Source organism: Pseudorasbora parva, chromosome 7 (assembly GCF_024679245.1).
Source record: "Pseudorasbora parva isolate DD20220531a chromosome 7, ASM2467924v1, whole genome shotgun sequence".
Classification (NCBI taxonomy): Eukaryota; Metazoa; Chordata; class Actinopteri; order Cypriniformes; family Gobionidae; genus Pseudorasbora; species Pseudorasbora parva.
The window spans coordinates 25,556,859-25,571,961 of record NC_090178.1 but is presented as its reverse complement, the minus strand read 5'-3'; the positions used below and the strand labels follow the sequence as shown (position 1 = coordinate 25,571,961).

The 15,103-nt window shown below is 37.7% G+C and overlaps 1 protein-coding gene and 1 long non-coding RNA gene across 2 annotated transcripts in view; one reads left to right on the top strand and one right to left on the bottom strand.

Moving 5' to 3' along the window:
• The window catches only part of si:dkey-246i14.3 (ephrin A4), a 68,242-nt gene extending 62,127 nt beyond the window's left edge, over positions 1-6,115 (bottom strand). Inside the window, exon 1 of the mRNA XM_067448782.1 lies at positions 5,532-6,115. Within this exon, the coding sequence (XP_067304883.1) occupies positions 5,532-5,650 (119 nt within the window). The 5' untranslated portion in view covers positions 5,651-6,115. The remainder of the gene's footprint in view (positions 1-5,531) is intronic.
• A 45-nt stretch (positions 6,116-6,160) lies between these two features.
• Positions 6,161-15,103, top strand: part of LOC137083089 (uncharacterized) — a 43,641-nt gene continuing 34,698 nt past the window's right edge. Inside the window, exon 1 of the long non-coding RNA XR_010906451.1 lies at positions 6,161-6,288. This is a non-coding gene — a long non-coding RNA (uncharacterized lncRNA). The remainder of the gene's footprint in view (positions 6,289-15,103) is intronic.

The window sequence follows — 15,103 nt, the reverse complement described above, 5'->3', positions numbered from 1 at the left end:
TGGCCAGAGCATGCAGAGCTTTGCGATGCCAGAAACACCAGCGATTTCAAACCCCGTTTTCGAGAACGTCTTTGGTTCACATAACTTTTAAGAAGAAAATACTCAGCAATGGTGTTGACATGAATTTGCACATGGTTTGTCTGAAAGCATTTTTGAAACACTAAACCAGATATTAAAAATTTTCACCACAGGGGATTAAGCTTTATTTTTATTTCAGTCATTTTGTGTTCAACTTGTTTCAGTTGCCAAGGCAACATTTCTTAAGTTTCCCATCTAATAATAATTATTATATAGCCTACAGAAAAATGAACAAATCTGTGAAAAATAACTAATTTGGTCTGTATCTCACACAAAACCATTCCATCTTCAGAAGACTTAGAATATAGTGCATGAATCACAATCAGTGTATGATGGATTTTTTAAGTTTGAACGCTTCAGTCATTCATCCTTACAATTTTATGGAAATGAGTGACCAGAACAGTCTTCAAAATATCTCTTTTGGTGTTCAACAGAAACAAACAAAAGAGTGGGTGAGTTAAGTCAGAAAGCTCTACTGTACGCCATAGCATCAGGTTTTAAACTTTTTGATTAAGATCATAAGAAAACATGAGGAAATAAAAGGGCGAGTAGAGAGAGCGTGACAGATAAGAGCAAAGCACACGGTATAAGCCTTATCCACCTGGCAGGCCGTCTAAAACGTCAACTGATAAACGAAAAGCAACAAGTTTCTTAGAGCGGTTCACAGCTCAGTTACAACTGAAAGGCAGGAGTGGAGATTAAGGAGGAGGAAAGATATAAAATATACATCACACATACACACAGCTAGACGAACCAAAAAAAGTCTAGTTTCTCACACTCTTTCAAAAGTATTGATGTGATGAAAAATTGCATGACTACCTTGCAGCGCTCATGTAGCCAAAACCAAGCCTCATTAATCTGGTTATATTGCACTATTTGGTGTAAACAGAAAATCAATGTCTGGGCAATGTGTTCATTGTTTGCAGCGCTGGAGAACCATTGAAGCAAGGGAGTTGATGTTTAGTCTGCAGATGCCTTTACCTAAATCTGTGTTAAAAAACCACAACACTGCATGACAAGACTAAACACGACTACACACCAACCTTGACTGTAAGTGTCGGTTTGAGAACGACAGTGAGCCCACAAGCTAAGAGAAAATTAATCTCTCCATCATATGAATAACAAACTCAATGCCAGACAACAAATCTGTAAAACTTTTAAAACCCATCTTTCTCTGATGAGAAATTAATGAGCTGTGACAAAGAAACTACATTCAAGCTTTTTAACTATTTGCGTGTCACTGCATGAGACCTGTCGCTGAAAAGCACGCCCATACGAAGGGCTTCCCGTGTCCGAGAGGTTCCGAGAGGGGCGGAGCACAGCTGTCCCTCCAGGCTGTCCTAAACTCGCGCAGCCAATCCAGGCCAAGATAACACCTGGAGTGGCAGGTGAGCGTGTCATCAGTCTAACAAATGGCACCAATTAAACTATTATAGAGCAAGACAGAGGACAGATCTGTGGCACTACAGGAAGAGAGCTGATTTGCACACATCATTAACATTGATTTATTTAATTAGTGCTACGTTCAGCACTAATTGATCAAACCTAGAGAAATTGTTCACCAGACTGTAAGGAGCCGGAGGGCATTGGATTTTACAGCATATAGCGGATTCCCCCTTTCAACAGATACAAAAGCTCTGACCCTTGATCCCAATTAATGAAACTGGAACACAGATACACAAGATAATTACTAACTGCTGCCGCTTCACACCGAAGCTGTTTGTTTATCTTCTGTTTTGATCGTCTTTGTTTTTTCCCCCAGTCTCATTCTACAAACATCCATATAATGGACAGTCTCAGATTCAATCTAATTTGTAGAGTCTGAAATCGCCAGTGTTAATTTAGTATTATTTATTGACTATTCTGGTTATTTTTATTTCAGCTTTAATTTAATATCCTTATTTAATTTCAGTTAGTTGCCAAGGCAACATTTTGCATTTTCTTTAAAAAAAATAAAGGTGGGGTAAGTGTTATTTCAAAACCGTTTTACAAAACGGACTCGGGCCGAGTCCAATAACAAACTTGCAGCCAATCAGCAGGTAAGGGGCGTGTCTAATATTGATGGCGAGAAGAGAGCGCTCAGTGCACGTCATCATTCAAAACTTTGCTTTTTTTGCAAAAATTTGCTTGAATATGCTCGTGTGTCAAGTTCGCTTGTTTGTCCATTTGCGATTGTATTGTCGCTCACTTCAGCGATGATAAAGACTCATTTCCACAACGTATGGAGCATCTAAATCTCATCACCATGTGCTTCAAGCGTCAGCTCACAAAATGTGTCCGACAAGTAAGATACTATATTCCTAATATATGTTTGTTTTCTCTTTTCATGATCTATATAACCCTAATAGGGTCATAATTGTAATATGTCGTTAGCTGGACTATCATGCTTTTGTACTATCAAGTTGTCATGAGAACGGTTTGTGTTTTTGTGTTCGCTATAACTCTCTAATCTGGTCTTAATTGTAATATGTTCATTAGTTGGACTGTCATGCTTATGTATTATCGATGTTTTGTTTTTTAGTTATTGAAGGGGTGACTTTTTTAATGAACATCTGACCTGGATTCGTAACACCGATTCTGCCATATTCGTTGTCTGGGTTACACTGTAAAAAAAAAAATTCAGGTCTCCAATTAAAAATTTTCAATTGACTGATCACTTCTAAATTTTTCAGTCGGCCGAACTGAATTTCTGTGAATTAAAATACTTCATTTCACAGAATTTGAATTCGGCCAACAGAAAAATTTAGATGTGATCAGTCACTAGAAAATGTTCAATTGGAGACTTTTTTTTTTTTTTACAGTGTACGTATGTGTGGGGTGGAGCTATCCAAATAGGGGCAAGACCCTTTTGGGGGTAGGGGCGTGTTTGATTTAGTGATTTAAAATATCAACAACTCTTACCAAAAAGCACTTAATCCCACCTTTAACTCTTTCCCTGCCAAGCACGGAATTTTCCGTTATCTGTGAGAAAACGCTTCCAGGCCAAAAACGGAATTTTCCGTGTTTCTGTGTTTTCACTGTTAGACGCTAGGGGGTGCTATTATGCATCTCCTGAATGAGTACTGAATCTCCTGATCAAAACACACGCGAGTAAGACGGAGTAAAACGAGTGATCACATGTAATCATATGCATATGTATAACAAAGTGATCATCATTATTAAATAGCATACGAATCAAAACTGCTTAATGTTACTGAATGAAATGTGGACACAGGATGAGCTACAGGACTGCGCAAGCATTAGGAGTGTTGATGGACTAGATCTACTCCATCTGTGTTTGAGCATCGCTCTGAATCTGATCTGGATACAGTCTTTCACAAATACGTGATTTTCTCAGCTTTTGTTCAAAATGTTGCTTTTTTTAATGAAACACCCATATTCAAGTGTTGGTAAAAAAGGAATGCAAGAAGCTAGAATAAAACTATTTTTGTTGTTGTTTAAACAAAGAGGGTCAGTTCTTTCTTTTGATATATTGCATGCTCAGATATTCATACAACAAAATACTCTATGGGCTATTACATTTTGGTGAAAATAGTCAAAAATCCTGGCGGTGGCTGGCAACTTTTTTTTTAAAATGCTGGCGGGGAAAGAGTTAAACAACATTTCTCATCTAATATTTGTACTTTATTTAAGCTTCATTTCAATTTACAACTTTTTTTCCCAAATTAGCTTTCGTAAACAATAACACTACTGGATATCTCACTTTGAGAGAGTACACTGTGCATTTGACGAAGGAATTCTTTGGCCATTTTAAAACTAAAAGTATGTTTTATACAATATCCTCCATATCAGGCCTACAATCTTGGCTGGATTGCCATTCCGTCATTAATGGTGGTCTTGGAGGTTAAACCACTGAACTGATACGCAGAAGGTTGCCGGATCGATGCCAACAGTCGCCACCACCAGTGTGTCCTTGAGCAAGGCACTTTACTCCATGTTGCTCCAGGGGGATTGTCCTTGTAATAAGTGCACTGTATGTCGCTTTGGATAAAAGTGTCTGCCAAATGCATAAATTTAATGAATATGACAACCCTCTCCCATTGCATCATATAGAGCTGCGTTTTCATCAAATTTTACTCAGAACAATTTGTCCCAGGAACTTTCTTTCCACCAGATCTGATGCGCTCTTGCGTTTCCATCACAGTCTAAAGTATTTTTTTTAAACTCCATTGTTGATTCCAATAGCAAACAACTCTTACTGCATGCACTGCAACAAACTTTTAAAAATGGTAGTTGAAATAGTCACCTAGTCAACCAATCAAAATGCTGTGTGAACTCAACCAACCAGCATGTTCAGTGCCCAAGTCCCAACCCCTATAGTTCCTGAACTTTGATAAAGTTCTACCTCGCGGGCAGGGACTTTCTGAAGGGGACATTTTTACCCGGAACTTCATTTAGACCCTGGTGCCTGCGTTCAAATCACACCAAGTACCACCCCAAAAGTTCCCGGCGAAAGGTGGAAATGTGGCTTAGGATAGAAACTGTCCAATAGGTGCGCACTTCAGAATCTTAGTCATCTGGGTATATTGTTGGATATTGATTTATGAATAATGTTTATTCAAAACTACTAAGTATTTAACATACCATATAGTAGGGAAGTAGGCATATTCAGATGTGGGTAACAGTTTCTCCACACTTCAAACAGTCCCCCCAAAAAATAAAACTTATCCGATAATTTACTCACCCTCAAGCCATCCTGGGTGTATATGATATTCTTCTTATAGAGGAATACTATTAGAATTAAATATTTTTAAAAATGTCCTGGCTTATCAGTAAATGGCAGCCCAAAATTTGAAGCCCCAAAAGTGCATCCACCCATTATAAAAGTAAAGTTATAAAAGAGTAAATAATAGGGTCATTTAAATTTTTGGGTGAACTATCCCATTAATGCTCTAACATTTATTTTCTGAGGTTTTGAAAATGGCCTTGAGCATTGAATGAAAAGCATATACATTAAACATTAATATTATTATTATTAGTTATAATGATAACTTCCATGGTCATGTGATTTCAAAATGGCAGCGGCCATTTAGTGGTATGTAAAAAAAAAAGGCTTTTAAGTTTTCTTAATCTTCATCTCATATAATTGTACGTTATGTGTGTTACCTTAACACTGTTCATTTATGTCTTCATGCATACAATTTGAAGAAGAAGAAAAAAATGACAGTGTACCTTTAAAGATTAGCACATCAAAGTTTGACTGGTGGAAACATTGAGGCATGGGAGGACACGTTACCACATTTAAAACCTTTAATAGGTGCAGGTGTGTTTTAGGTTGGAGACATGAAGCAACACAAATCTGGGAGCGTTTTTTGGGCTTAGTCACCTCGCATTCACTAAGCTGCTGAAGAGCACCGCGCGCTTACGCACAACGCACGCGCGATCCTGCGTAATGAGGTGAATTAGAAACAGTCAATGCGATGAGTAAGAGTTTAAAGTAATTGTGAACTTACCGCGTGTTTGTAGAGTTCCAGTATACAACGTGCCTCTTTGCTGTCGTTGACAAAACATGTATAAACAGCGCCAGAAGTCTCATCATAGCGCAAACTCCAGAGCACCTTGGCACGTTCATGACTGAAGTCGACCTAGCCCTTGTGGGCCGCGGATGAAACGACTTTAAACTGATGTGAGATTCAGTTGAGTAAAAGCAGGCAGCTGAACTTCACTGGGATATAAGAGAAACAATTCCCAAGTCGTTAGGAACGCTTTTACAATAGATACATGTTCTATTTACTAAATGCAACAAGTTGCTGCATGTTTTAGTTTATAATGTTACAAACATATGTTGACGTGGTTCATTAAGGCACATTCTTGCGATTCCTTGTGACGTTTAGTATTTCCTTGTGAAGATTTGACAAGTATTCCACTTTACGCTGACATAAAAATAACTTATTTTTCTTCGAACGTAAATCCAGTGTTGGTTTATAAGGTCCAAGTTTGACAGCAACTCCAAACTTCTCATGAAAAGAGGAGACGGTTGTTTGTAGTCGCGGGACGCTCTCAATCACGGCCGTTGATAGTTGACAGTGATTAGGAGTGACTGGAGTGCGTTTCTGGGCAGGGCGGGGGACACGGGTGTGTGTGCGTTGAAACTTTGAGCCAATCAATGATCTAAGGGGCGGGACCAACATTCCCTAGATTTTGAAGGTGTGCTGCACACAGTGCCCTGACAGCTCCACTTTCACGGCATATGGGACAAAAGTCTTTCAAGTAAGTTTCTTCCTTGTGAACTTTTGGCTCGTGCAGCCATTTTTCTTCTTATACTGTTGTTGTTACAGTAGAACGTTTGAAAACGCTGACCTAGACGGAACATTTCCCTTTGTATTTTACTGGAAAAAGTAATAAAAGAGGAGCTGTATTGCGTTCCAAATGATAACATAAGTCCATTCTGGCTATAAAATATTATAAAATATAGCCTATATTATCTATAAATTATATTTATTTTAAGAAATTAATGTTTTTATTCCACAAGGACCAATTAAATTGAGAAAATTGACAGTAAAGACTTTTGCATTATTATAATCGTTTTCTATTTTAAATAAATGCTATTCTTTTAAACATTCAATTAATTCTGGAAGAAAAAAAAATCCCACAAAAATATTAAGCAGCATAACTGTTCTCAAAATTGATGATAACAGTATTTTTTTCTTGAGAAGCAAATCAGCGTATTAGAATGATGGTCCAATATGTATTTGAAACCATACAGGTCCAATATGAATTTCTTTCTTCTGCTGAACACAGATTCGTTTTTGTTTGAACTATCACTTTAATTAACAACACAAAAAAACTGGTTTTAACTCTGCTTCTAGAAAATGACAAACAAAGAATGTGCATCAGGTGTGTTTTCTTTTTTGTTAATGTTTAATTATTTTATGAAGCCACTGTACATTTTTGTTACATATTATGCTGTTATATTACAATGCTGTCATATTGTGTACAGGCAGATAGCATCATTGCAAACACAAAAGCTTGGCAAAGTGATTGCTAAATAACTTTAAATGTAGGGTGTGCAATTTCCGTAGCGGCTAGCAATAGCATGTTAGCTTTGAAAGTATGAGATCCCTCCCTCCCTTCAGAGCTCTCCAAAGAGCCTTCTTCAAAACACGTGGACACGTACAGCAGAGTTTGCAAAGGTCACCAGAGATAGTCCCAAATTGCACACTTTATAAGCACTTTCTTGTATATTTACACGCTGCCTGCGCATATCCATTAAGATCCCCATGAAATCAAAATTGAAGTTTTTTGTCTTTTAGTATAGTCTTACTGTTTTCTATAAACTAGTGATATAAGCATTCAAAACTTACAGTCAATATGGATCAGTGATTTTGATGACATCGACCTGCAATTCATTTTCTCATCAGATTTTCTGTCCTATCAAATGCTCTCTAGAATCTGAAGTGTCCCGCCCCCAAATAAATGCTAAAGTTGAAGTTAAAATCGGTCATTTGTTCACACATTTACTATTTCTATATGGTGAATGGCATAGAGAGCACTATATAGGGGATAGGGAATGAATCAGGCAGCGTAAATCAATGTGCTTTCCATTGTGGAAAATAAAGTCGGGTTTTGCGTTATTGTCATGCGAACCGCTGAAGCGTGCACACAGTCTTCTCCACTCCAGAGGCACAATACTACAGAGCAGATGCGTGAGTCAGCGCATACCAGAAATTGAATTTGAACTTGAATTCTGCACAGAATTTTAAAACGATTTGGAGGAAATTAGGAGGAGAATCAGTTAGAGATCAGGAGGAAACTCAGAGTTACAGAGCTCTGCGGTTTTGGCCCGAGGTGTGATATAAACAAAAAACTATTGACTTTTTAAAAAAGGAGAGTAGCTGTTCGATATGTCCCGCCCTGTCTTCCTGTTTGAGTGGAAATTATGTCAAAACACTGCATGTTATTTAGGCACTTAAAGGGGTACTTCAGCGCTGGGAAGATGAACCTGTATTTAAACTGGATCATCAATGTAGTAGAAATGTGAAATTATTTTTGAATTTGGTGTCTTCTAGACTGAGAAAGGACAGAAAATGTATTTTTGTCTCATGGGGATGAAAGACTACAATTCCCAGAATGCTTCGCTGCCCCGTTAGGCCATTCCCAAAGCCACCTACTGGATTATGGTGACTGAGTTGGAGAAGACACTACAGTTAAAAACTGAACGTGTCTGTTCAATATAATGAGTGAGTCACCGCGCGAGTATCACAGCACTGAGCACTAACTGCAGGAGTGATGAGAGCTGAGGTAATCGCGACTACACTCGCGGCATAACGTTACATTCACAACGCGAGTTCAGTCTGGCGCGTTTCAGTTCATGCCTTTGCAAGCTTAACTTTCATATAAATTAATTTGAGAAGTTAAAAAACTTACATTGCTCACCATAACTCCGTTTAAATGAGTGCCTGTAGCTGCGAGCTGAGCTCTGAGTGTGATCTCCATCCCCCATGCGTGAGTTCAAAACATGCGGAAATGGCTCCCTCTGCTGGCTGTAGTCTTTAGCCTTTGGGCAAACATTCCTCCTATGATGCAAATATCGTCAATTTGCATCATAGGAGGAATTTTTCCAGAAATAAAATGCATAAATCTCTTGTCTCAGGGGGATATGAGGGGTGAAAGCACAATAATTTGAATATACTCCAGGGTTTACTGATACAAAGCCATATGCTAATCGCTGAAGTAACCCTTTAAGTGGGCCTTTCAGTTCATGAAACCATTGGGTGTCCCATTTTATGTATGAGAAGGGTACTCGCGAGCGCCCCCTTTGTGGTCTATATGTGCCCTCGATGCGTACTTTCGCTGAGCCTGCACTGAAGCGAGTTCCGCAGCAGACTTCTTCCCAACAGTCAAAGCGCAGACTCATAGGAAGACAATGAGTGTTTAGGGTGCCATTTGGGACGGGGCCAGAGACTGCGTTAAACCTTATGTCTTAAAGCACATAACATTGCAATAATAATAATGAACATAACTTAAAGGGTCATGAAACCCCCTGTTTCAGCAGCTTTCAGTTCTCACCAGTTTTAAAAAAGGCTACAAAAGTGGGTGTGGGGAGACTGACAACACAGCAACTTCTGATTCAGACTGATTCATTCATTTTATTATGCTCTCATTAAAAGCATCAAAGCTTCCCACAAATGCTGCACGCTGCAAACTACCAACACAATAATAAAATGTTTTTTTTAAGCTCACCATTACACAAATACATATATATCCTGTGACTACTAAAAATCAATGTATAAATAAATGCACAGCCATTCGCACTTTGTTCTCTTATATGAATGCTGCTGTTGCATCTTTGATAACTTTTGAGACTTATTTTGTGTAGTTTTCTTAAGCTTGGTTAGTTAACGGGCCATAAAGTCTCTGGTTACACTCACAGTGGATGAATCGCTTTTGTGTCGAAGACTCAGGATCTATCGAAGAGAACTTATGCGATGCAGAAACTCTTTCAAAGCAAAAACAAACACTCGTTTTTGATCTCTCGCTTACTGTATGTGATCTCACTGTTTGAAGCACCAGTCAGAGGAAAATGCATATCAACACGTGCTGTCATGAATAATTAAGCGTGTACAGTCATAAATTAAACAACACGTCTTCTCATAGGGTAAGGACACGCAGTCTCATGAATAATCATGAGACTGATGAGTCCTCTATGCAGTATGAGAAAATGTCACATCCTTTAGCACTGACCTGTAGGGGAGACCGGTATAGTTGTAACATGGGAAGAGCTGTTAAGAATTCTAGCTAAGATAGGAGTCATTTGACAGTTTCAGTTTCCTTTGGCTTACCCGGTCTCCCACACCACCTGACTGCTGCATATTCATTTCACTGTTGGTAGTGTTTCCATTGAAACGCATACATTCGAATCACAAACTGCTCTGAGTATAATGTCACAGGCTTCCATCTCTTCCACATTACTGTAGTTATTTAGTTAGACATGCCCCAACTCATAAGCTTCCCACTCATTATTACGACATTGTGGTGTGCGTTCAACCAATCTTTCCAACATTACTTGAACGGACCATTCATTCTGAAGAATCGTGAGAAAAAAGAAAACTGAAGTAATGGATGCTGAAAATGTATCTTTGCCTTTATTTTACTTCAATAATCCGTTTTTTCTTAAGCTATTGTCACCAAATAATAGGCTGTTTGATTAACCAGAATAACTAGATCAGTAACAACACTTGAGCAGATCCCTAAAACCCACTGAACATAAAGGACGTTTGTTTGGCAGAGAAATCTCCACCGTTATTACACACCCTAATTCTCCTCCTCAAACTGGTTATGCATGAAAAGGGCTGTTTTCATCATTGCGGAATGTATTAAGCATGTTTATCAGCATTAGCCACAAGACTTCTAGGAAATGCAGTGTCTTTTGTCTTGATCAATGTGTTGTTTCCGCATATTTTATATGTGTTTGTTCAATTTATTGTTTCCTTTCTTCTTTCTCTATCAAGAATCCCAAGCCAGTGAAGTATCATTCTGACATTATTTCATTCTAGTGCATGAGATAGTTCACCGAAAAATGAAAAATAGCCCATGATTTACTCACCCTCAAGTCATCCTTGGTGTGTATATGACATTCTTTTTTCAGACTAATATAATCAGAGTTATATAAAAAATGCTCTGGCTCTTCCAAGCTTTATTTTGGCAGTGAATGGCTATTTCTGTTTTGAAGTCCATAAAAGTGCATCTATCCATCATAAACACAGTCCATACGGCTCAAACGCAATAACGCCTTCCTGAAGGGAAGCGATGCATTGGTGTAAGTAAAACACCCATACATAAAACATTACAAACTGTAATTTCTAACTTCCGCCAACTGTCTTCCACACATTCAAGAGAGACTGGCGTTCCAGTGTATGCTGAGGACGCAGGCGTAGTGTAAGTTCCGATGACGAACGCAGAAGCACAGAGGATACTGCAAAACAACACTTGTTTCTCAACGGAGTGCCCTCTCGTGAATGCACGTATGACAGTTAGCGGAAGTTAGAGATGAATAATCTGTATAGATTATGTTTATGATGGATAGATACACTTTTATGAACTTCAAAACAGAAACAGCCATTCACTGCTATCTGAAAAGAAGAATGTCATATAAAAATTCCAATCCCGATTCCAAAAAAATGTGGGACACTGTACAAATTGTGACTAAAAACCGAATGCAATGATGGGGAAGTTTCAAATGTCAATATTTTATTCAGAATACAACATAGATGTCATTTCAAATGTTTAAACTGAGAAAATGTATACTTTTAAGTGAAAAATAAGTTGATTTTAAATTTCATGGCATCAACAAAAGTCAGCTTGCCATCTCAAAAGAAGTTGGGACAAGGCCATGTTTACCACTGTGTGGCATCCCCTCTTATTTTTATCACAGTCTGCAAACATCTGGGGACTGAGGAGACAAGTTGCTCAAGTTTTGTAATAGGAATGTTGTAATTTACATTTAATCATTTAGCAGACGCTTTTATCCAAAGTGACTTACAAAAAAGGGGAGAGCAATAAAAGCAACGAAACAAACAAGGCCAACAACCTGTAAGAGCTGTAAGAAGTCTCAGTTAATTGAGCACAGTACACAACCGTTGTTTTTTTTTTTTTTTTTTTTTTTTGGGACAAACAAACAATTTAAATGGATTTGTGGAAGATAAAATTGATCTTTATTGGTCAGGTGCCATTGGAAAAGATGTGTCTTAAGATGTTTTTTTAAAAATGGCTACAGACTCGGCAGCATGAATAGAGATCGGCAGGTCATTCCACCAGGTGGGAACGGTCCAGGAAAATGTCCGTGAGAGTGATTTCATACCTCTTTGGGATGGAACCACGAGGCGCCGCTCATTCGCAGAACGCAAGCTTCTGGAGGGTGTGTAAGTCTGAACAAGCGAGTTTAGGTATATTGGTGCAGAGTCAGGGGTTGCTGTGTAGGCGAGAACCAGTGCCTTGAATTTGATGCGAGCAGCCGTTGGCAACCAGTGCAGTTTGATGAAGAGATGCGTTCTCTTCTTCAGACTGCACTGTTGCGCTGTCTTCGGCTCATTAAACCACTCTCGCCGCTGCATTCTGGATCAGCTGCAAGGGTTTGATAGTGCATGCTGGAAGGCCAAGAATGTTGTCCCATTCTTGTCTAATACAGGCTTCTAGATGCTCAACTGTCTTAGGTCTTCTGTGTCGCATTTTCCTCTTTATGATGCACCAACTGTTTTCTATGGGTGAAAGATCTGGGCTGCAGGCTGGCCATTTCAGTTCACGGATCCTTCTTCTACGCAGACATGAAGTTGTAATTGATGCAGTGTGTGGTGTGGCATTGTCATGTTTGAAAATGCAAGGTGTTCCCTGAAAAAGACGACGTCTGGATGGGAGCATATAGGGCCCTATAAAATCCGTTTTATTTTTTCCCAAATTCCGTTTTTTCCGTTTTAATTTTTGCTAATTACGTATTTTCCGTTTTAATTTTTGCAGATTCCTTTTTTTTTTCGTTAAAATGTTTGGCAATTCAGTTTTTTTTTTACCCTTTACTGTTATTTTGGTGAAAAAAGAGTTTGCTTTTAATGTTAATATAATAGAACAAAACAAAAAATAGGAATGACCTTAAATTTATTGAGGTAACAAACTTTACATTTACTTTTTAGGACAAATTTGATGCAACATAACACTGCACTTCAAGTACTTCAAATATTAATGGTTATTAGCTTGAAACTTTCCGGTAAAATGCATTATAGTAGTTTATATAAGTTAAAATGAAAGTGCTCCATTAGCTTTTTCTTTCAAGTAAAAAATTAAAAAAGAACTAAAAAAATAAAATCATAAGAATCATCTTTTACATACAGTACTATTAAGTAAATAATTTAAAGCTGAAAATTAACATGAAGAAAAAAAAACACATTTCACCATGAAATCATGTAGTGAATTGTTCTGTGTTTAACAATCACCATTATGATATCCAGAGCTGTGAAAAATAAAAATACACGAGAACACAACACTGCCAGAAGTTTTTTCCCCCAACTTCAAAGGCCACTTTAAATTATTAAAACTAGATGCTTATCTTAACTTTAAGGTTACTTTTATGTTACATGTTGGAACAGAGGAGAAAACGCTCGCATTTGCAGCAGATGCATTGGTGCCTAATGTGCCCATTAGAAATCAAAGCACGAGATGACAGAAAATCTGAGGCAAAATCTGACAGAATGGACAATATTTGTCTGTCTGTGCAATACACGAGCCGCGGTTCAGCGAGATACCCCTCGCTGCAGACTGTAGCGCGCTGACGTCACGAATATACGTCACGTATATTACGTATCGCATATCTTTAAAACGCATGCGCCATAACGTGGTGATAGCGCATGCGTGTACTATTTGCGTTATGCGGTGATGTCACGTGTTTTGATTTCTTGTTTGACGTCCCACGTCTTTAAAATGCATGAGAAAACTTGACATAATAGGTTGATAAAATGTTAAAAACGCTAAAGTAATAATAAAAAAACAGAAAAACGGAGTACACATATCCTTGGTTTTGACCATGCCATCTGATATAATTATAAGGAATTACAAAGTATACTCTGTAATGGCTGTGTATTTTATTTAAACTAAGTGTAGTTTAGATTACAACTCTTTATTGTCCACGCCGGTGGAAATTCATCTTTAGCCTCACAAAAATTATTAATTTGAATTCCCAATTCAATACAGCAAACACACAAAGAAACTTGCAAGAATTACATGCCCCATGCATTACAAACGTATAAACTAATTACGCTAAGACCATAAATAAAATAATATCACTAAATAAATAAATAACCACCCTTAGTATTATTATGTACATAGATCATTAATTGTAAAAAAATAATGGCAGATGGTATAAATGTATTATTTTCACATTAAGTTGTAGCCTACATTGTTCTTCTTTATTTTTGTGTATTATATTTTTTTGGACAGTTTCTCTGACAATACGGCATGTAAAACATTTATGCCAATAAAGTAGTTTGATGTTAAACTGACTACATACAGTACATTTTCAGTGTCTATGTCTATATCCCAAATTATAACTAAGATAAATATAATTACTATAATAAATAAAGAGTGACAACTTTCTTTTATTTCAAAGCAAAGCAGACATCGCTTTTATCATTATAATTACAGAATTATGTACACATACAGATTATCATACACACATATACAAAGTACAAACATTATCATTTTTTATATCGCATACACACAAAACAATCCATTCAAATCTACTCAGCCTGAAATTTCCCTCCATCATTAAAAAAAAACATTCAACCCGAGCAATAGCCCTCATCCTCGTTCTCTGGATGAAATCACCTCAGGACTCCCAATCCGCCATCAGGTGCAGACCCGGGTGGGCAGTCCTTGGAGAGTGCAGTGCAAGCACAGTGTCAATGAGCAGGGCACCCCAAACTCTTGTTTGTGTTCTGTGGAAAATGCGCACCAGTTCTAGACACCTAATTTAGATAAAATATAGCACAAACAATGTTGAATAATTTTGAAGAAAGGCATTAACATGGTACAGGATTATACCAGGACAATATTTTAAAATGCATTATTGGAAGAAGTTAGACAAAGATATGCTATTGGCTTTGTCTGTAAAGTACCTAAGAGACTTACTTCATTAAGAATAAAAACAAGATAAAAAAATTCTCAAGACAAACTTTAGATTGAGAAAGCCTAGCCTGAAATTTTGAAATAGTTTCAATAGCTATGAAGCTTGAAGATTCATTAGTTCAAAGTAGTTTATAAACTGAGAGTTTATAGTCTATCAGAAACAAAAACATGATAAATAGATAGACACAGACAGACATAACAGACAAACAATATATATATATATATATATAGACAGACAATACAGACTGACACATTACAGACTGGCATGACATGCAGGCAGACAGACACATTACAGACAGACACATTACAGACTGGCATGACATGCAGACAGACAGACACATTACAGACTGGCATGACATGCAGACAGACAGACACATTACAGACTGGCATGACATGCAGGCAGACAGACACATTA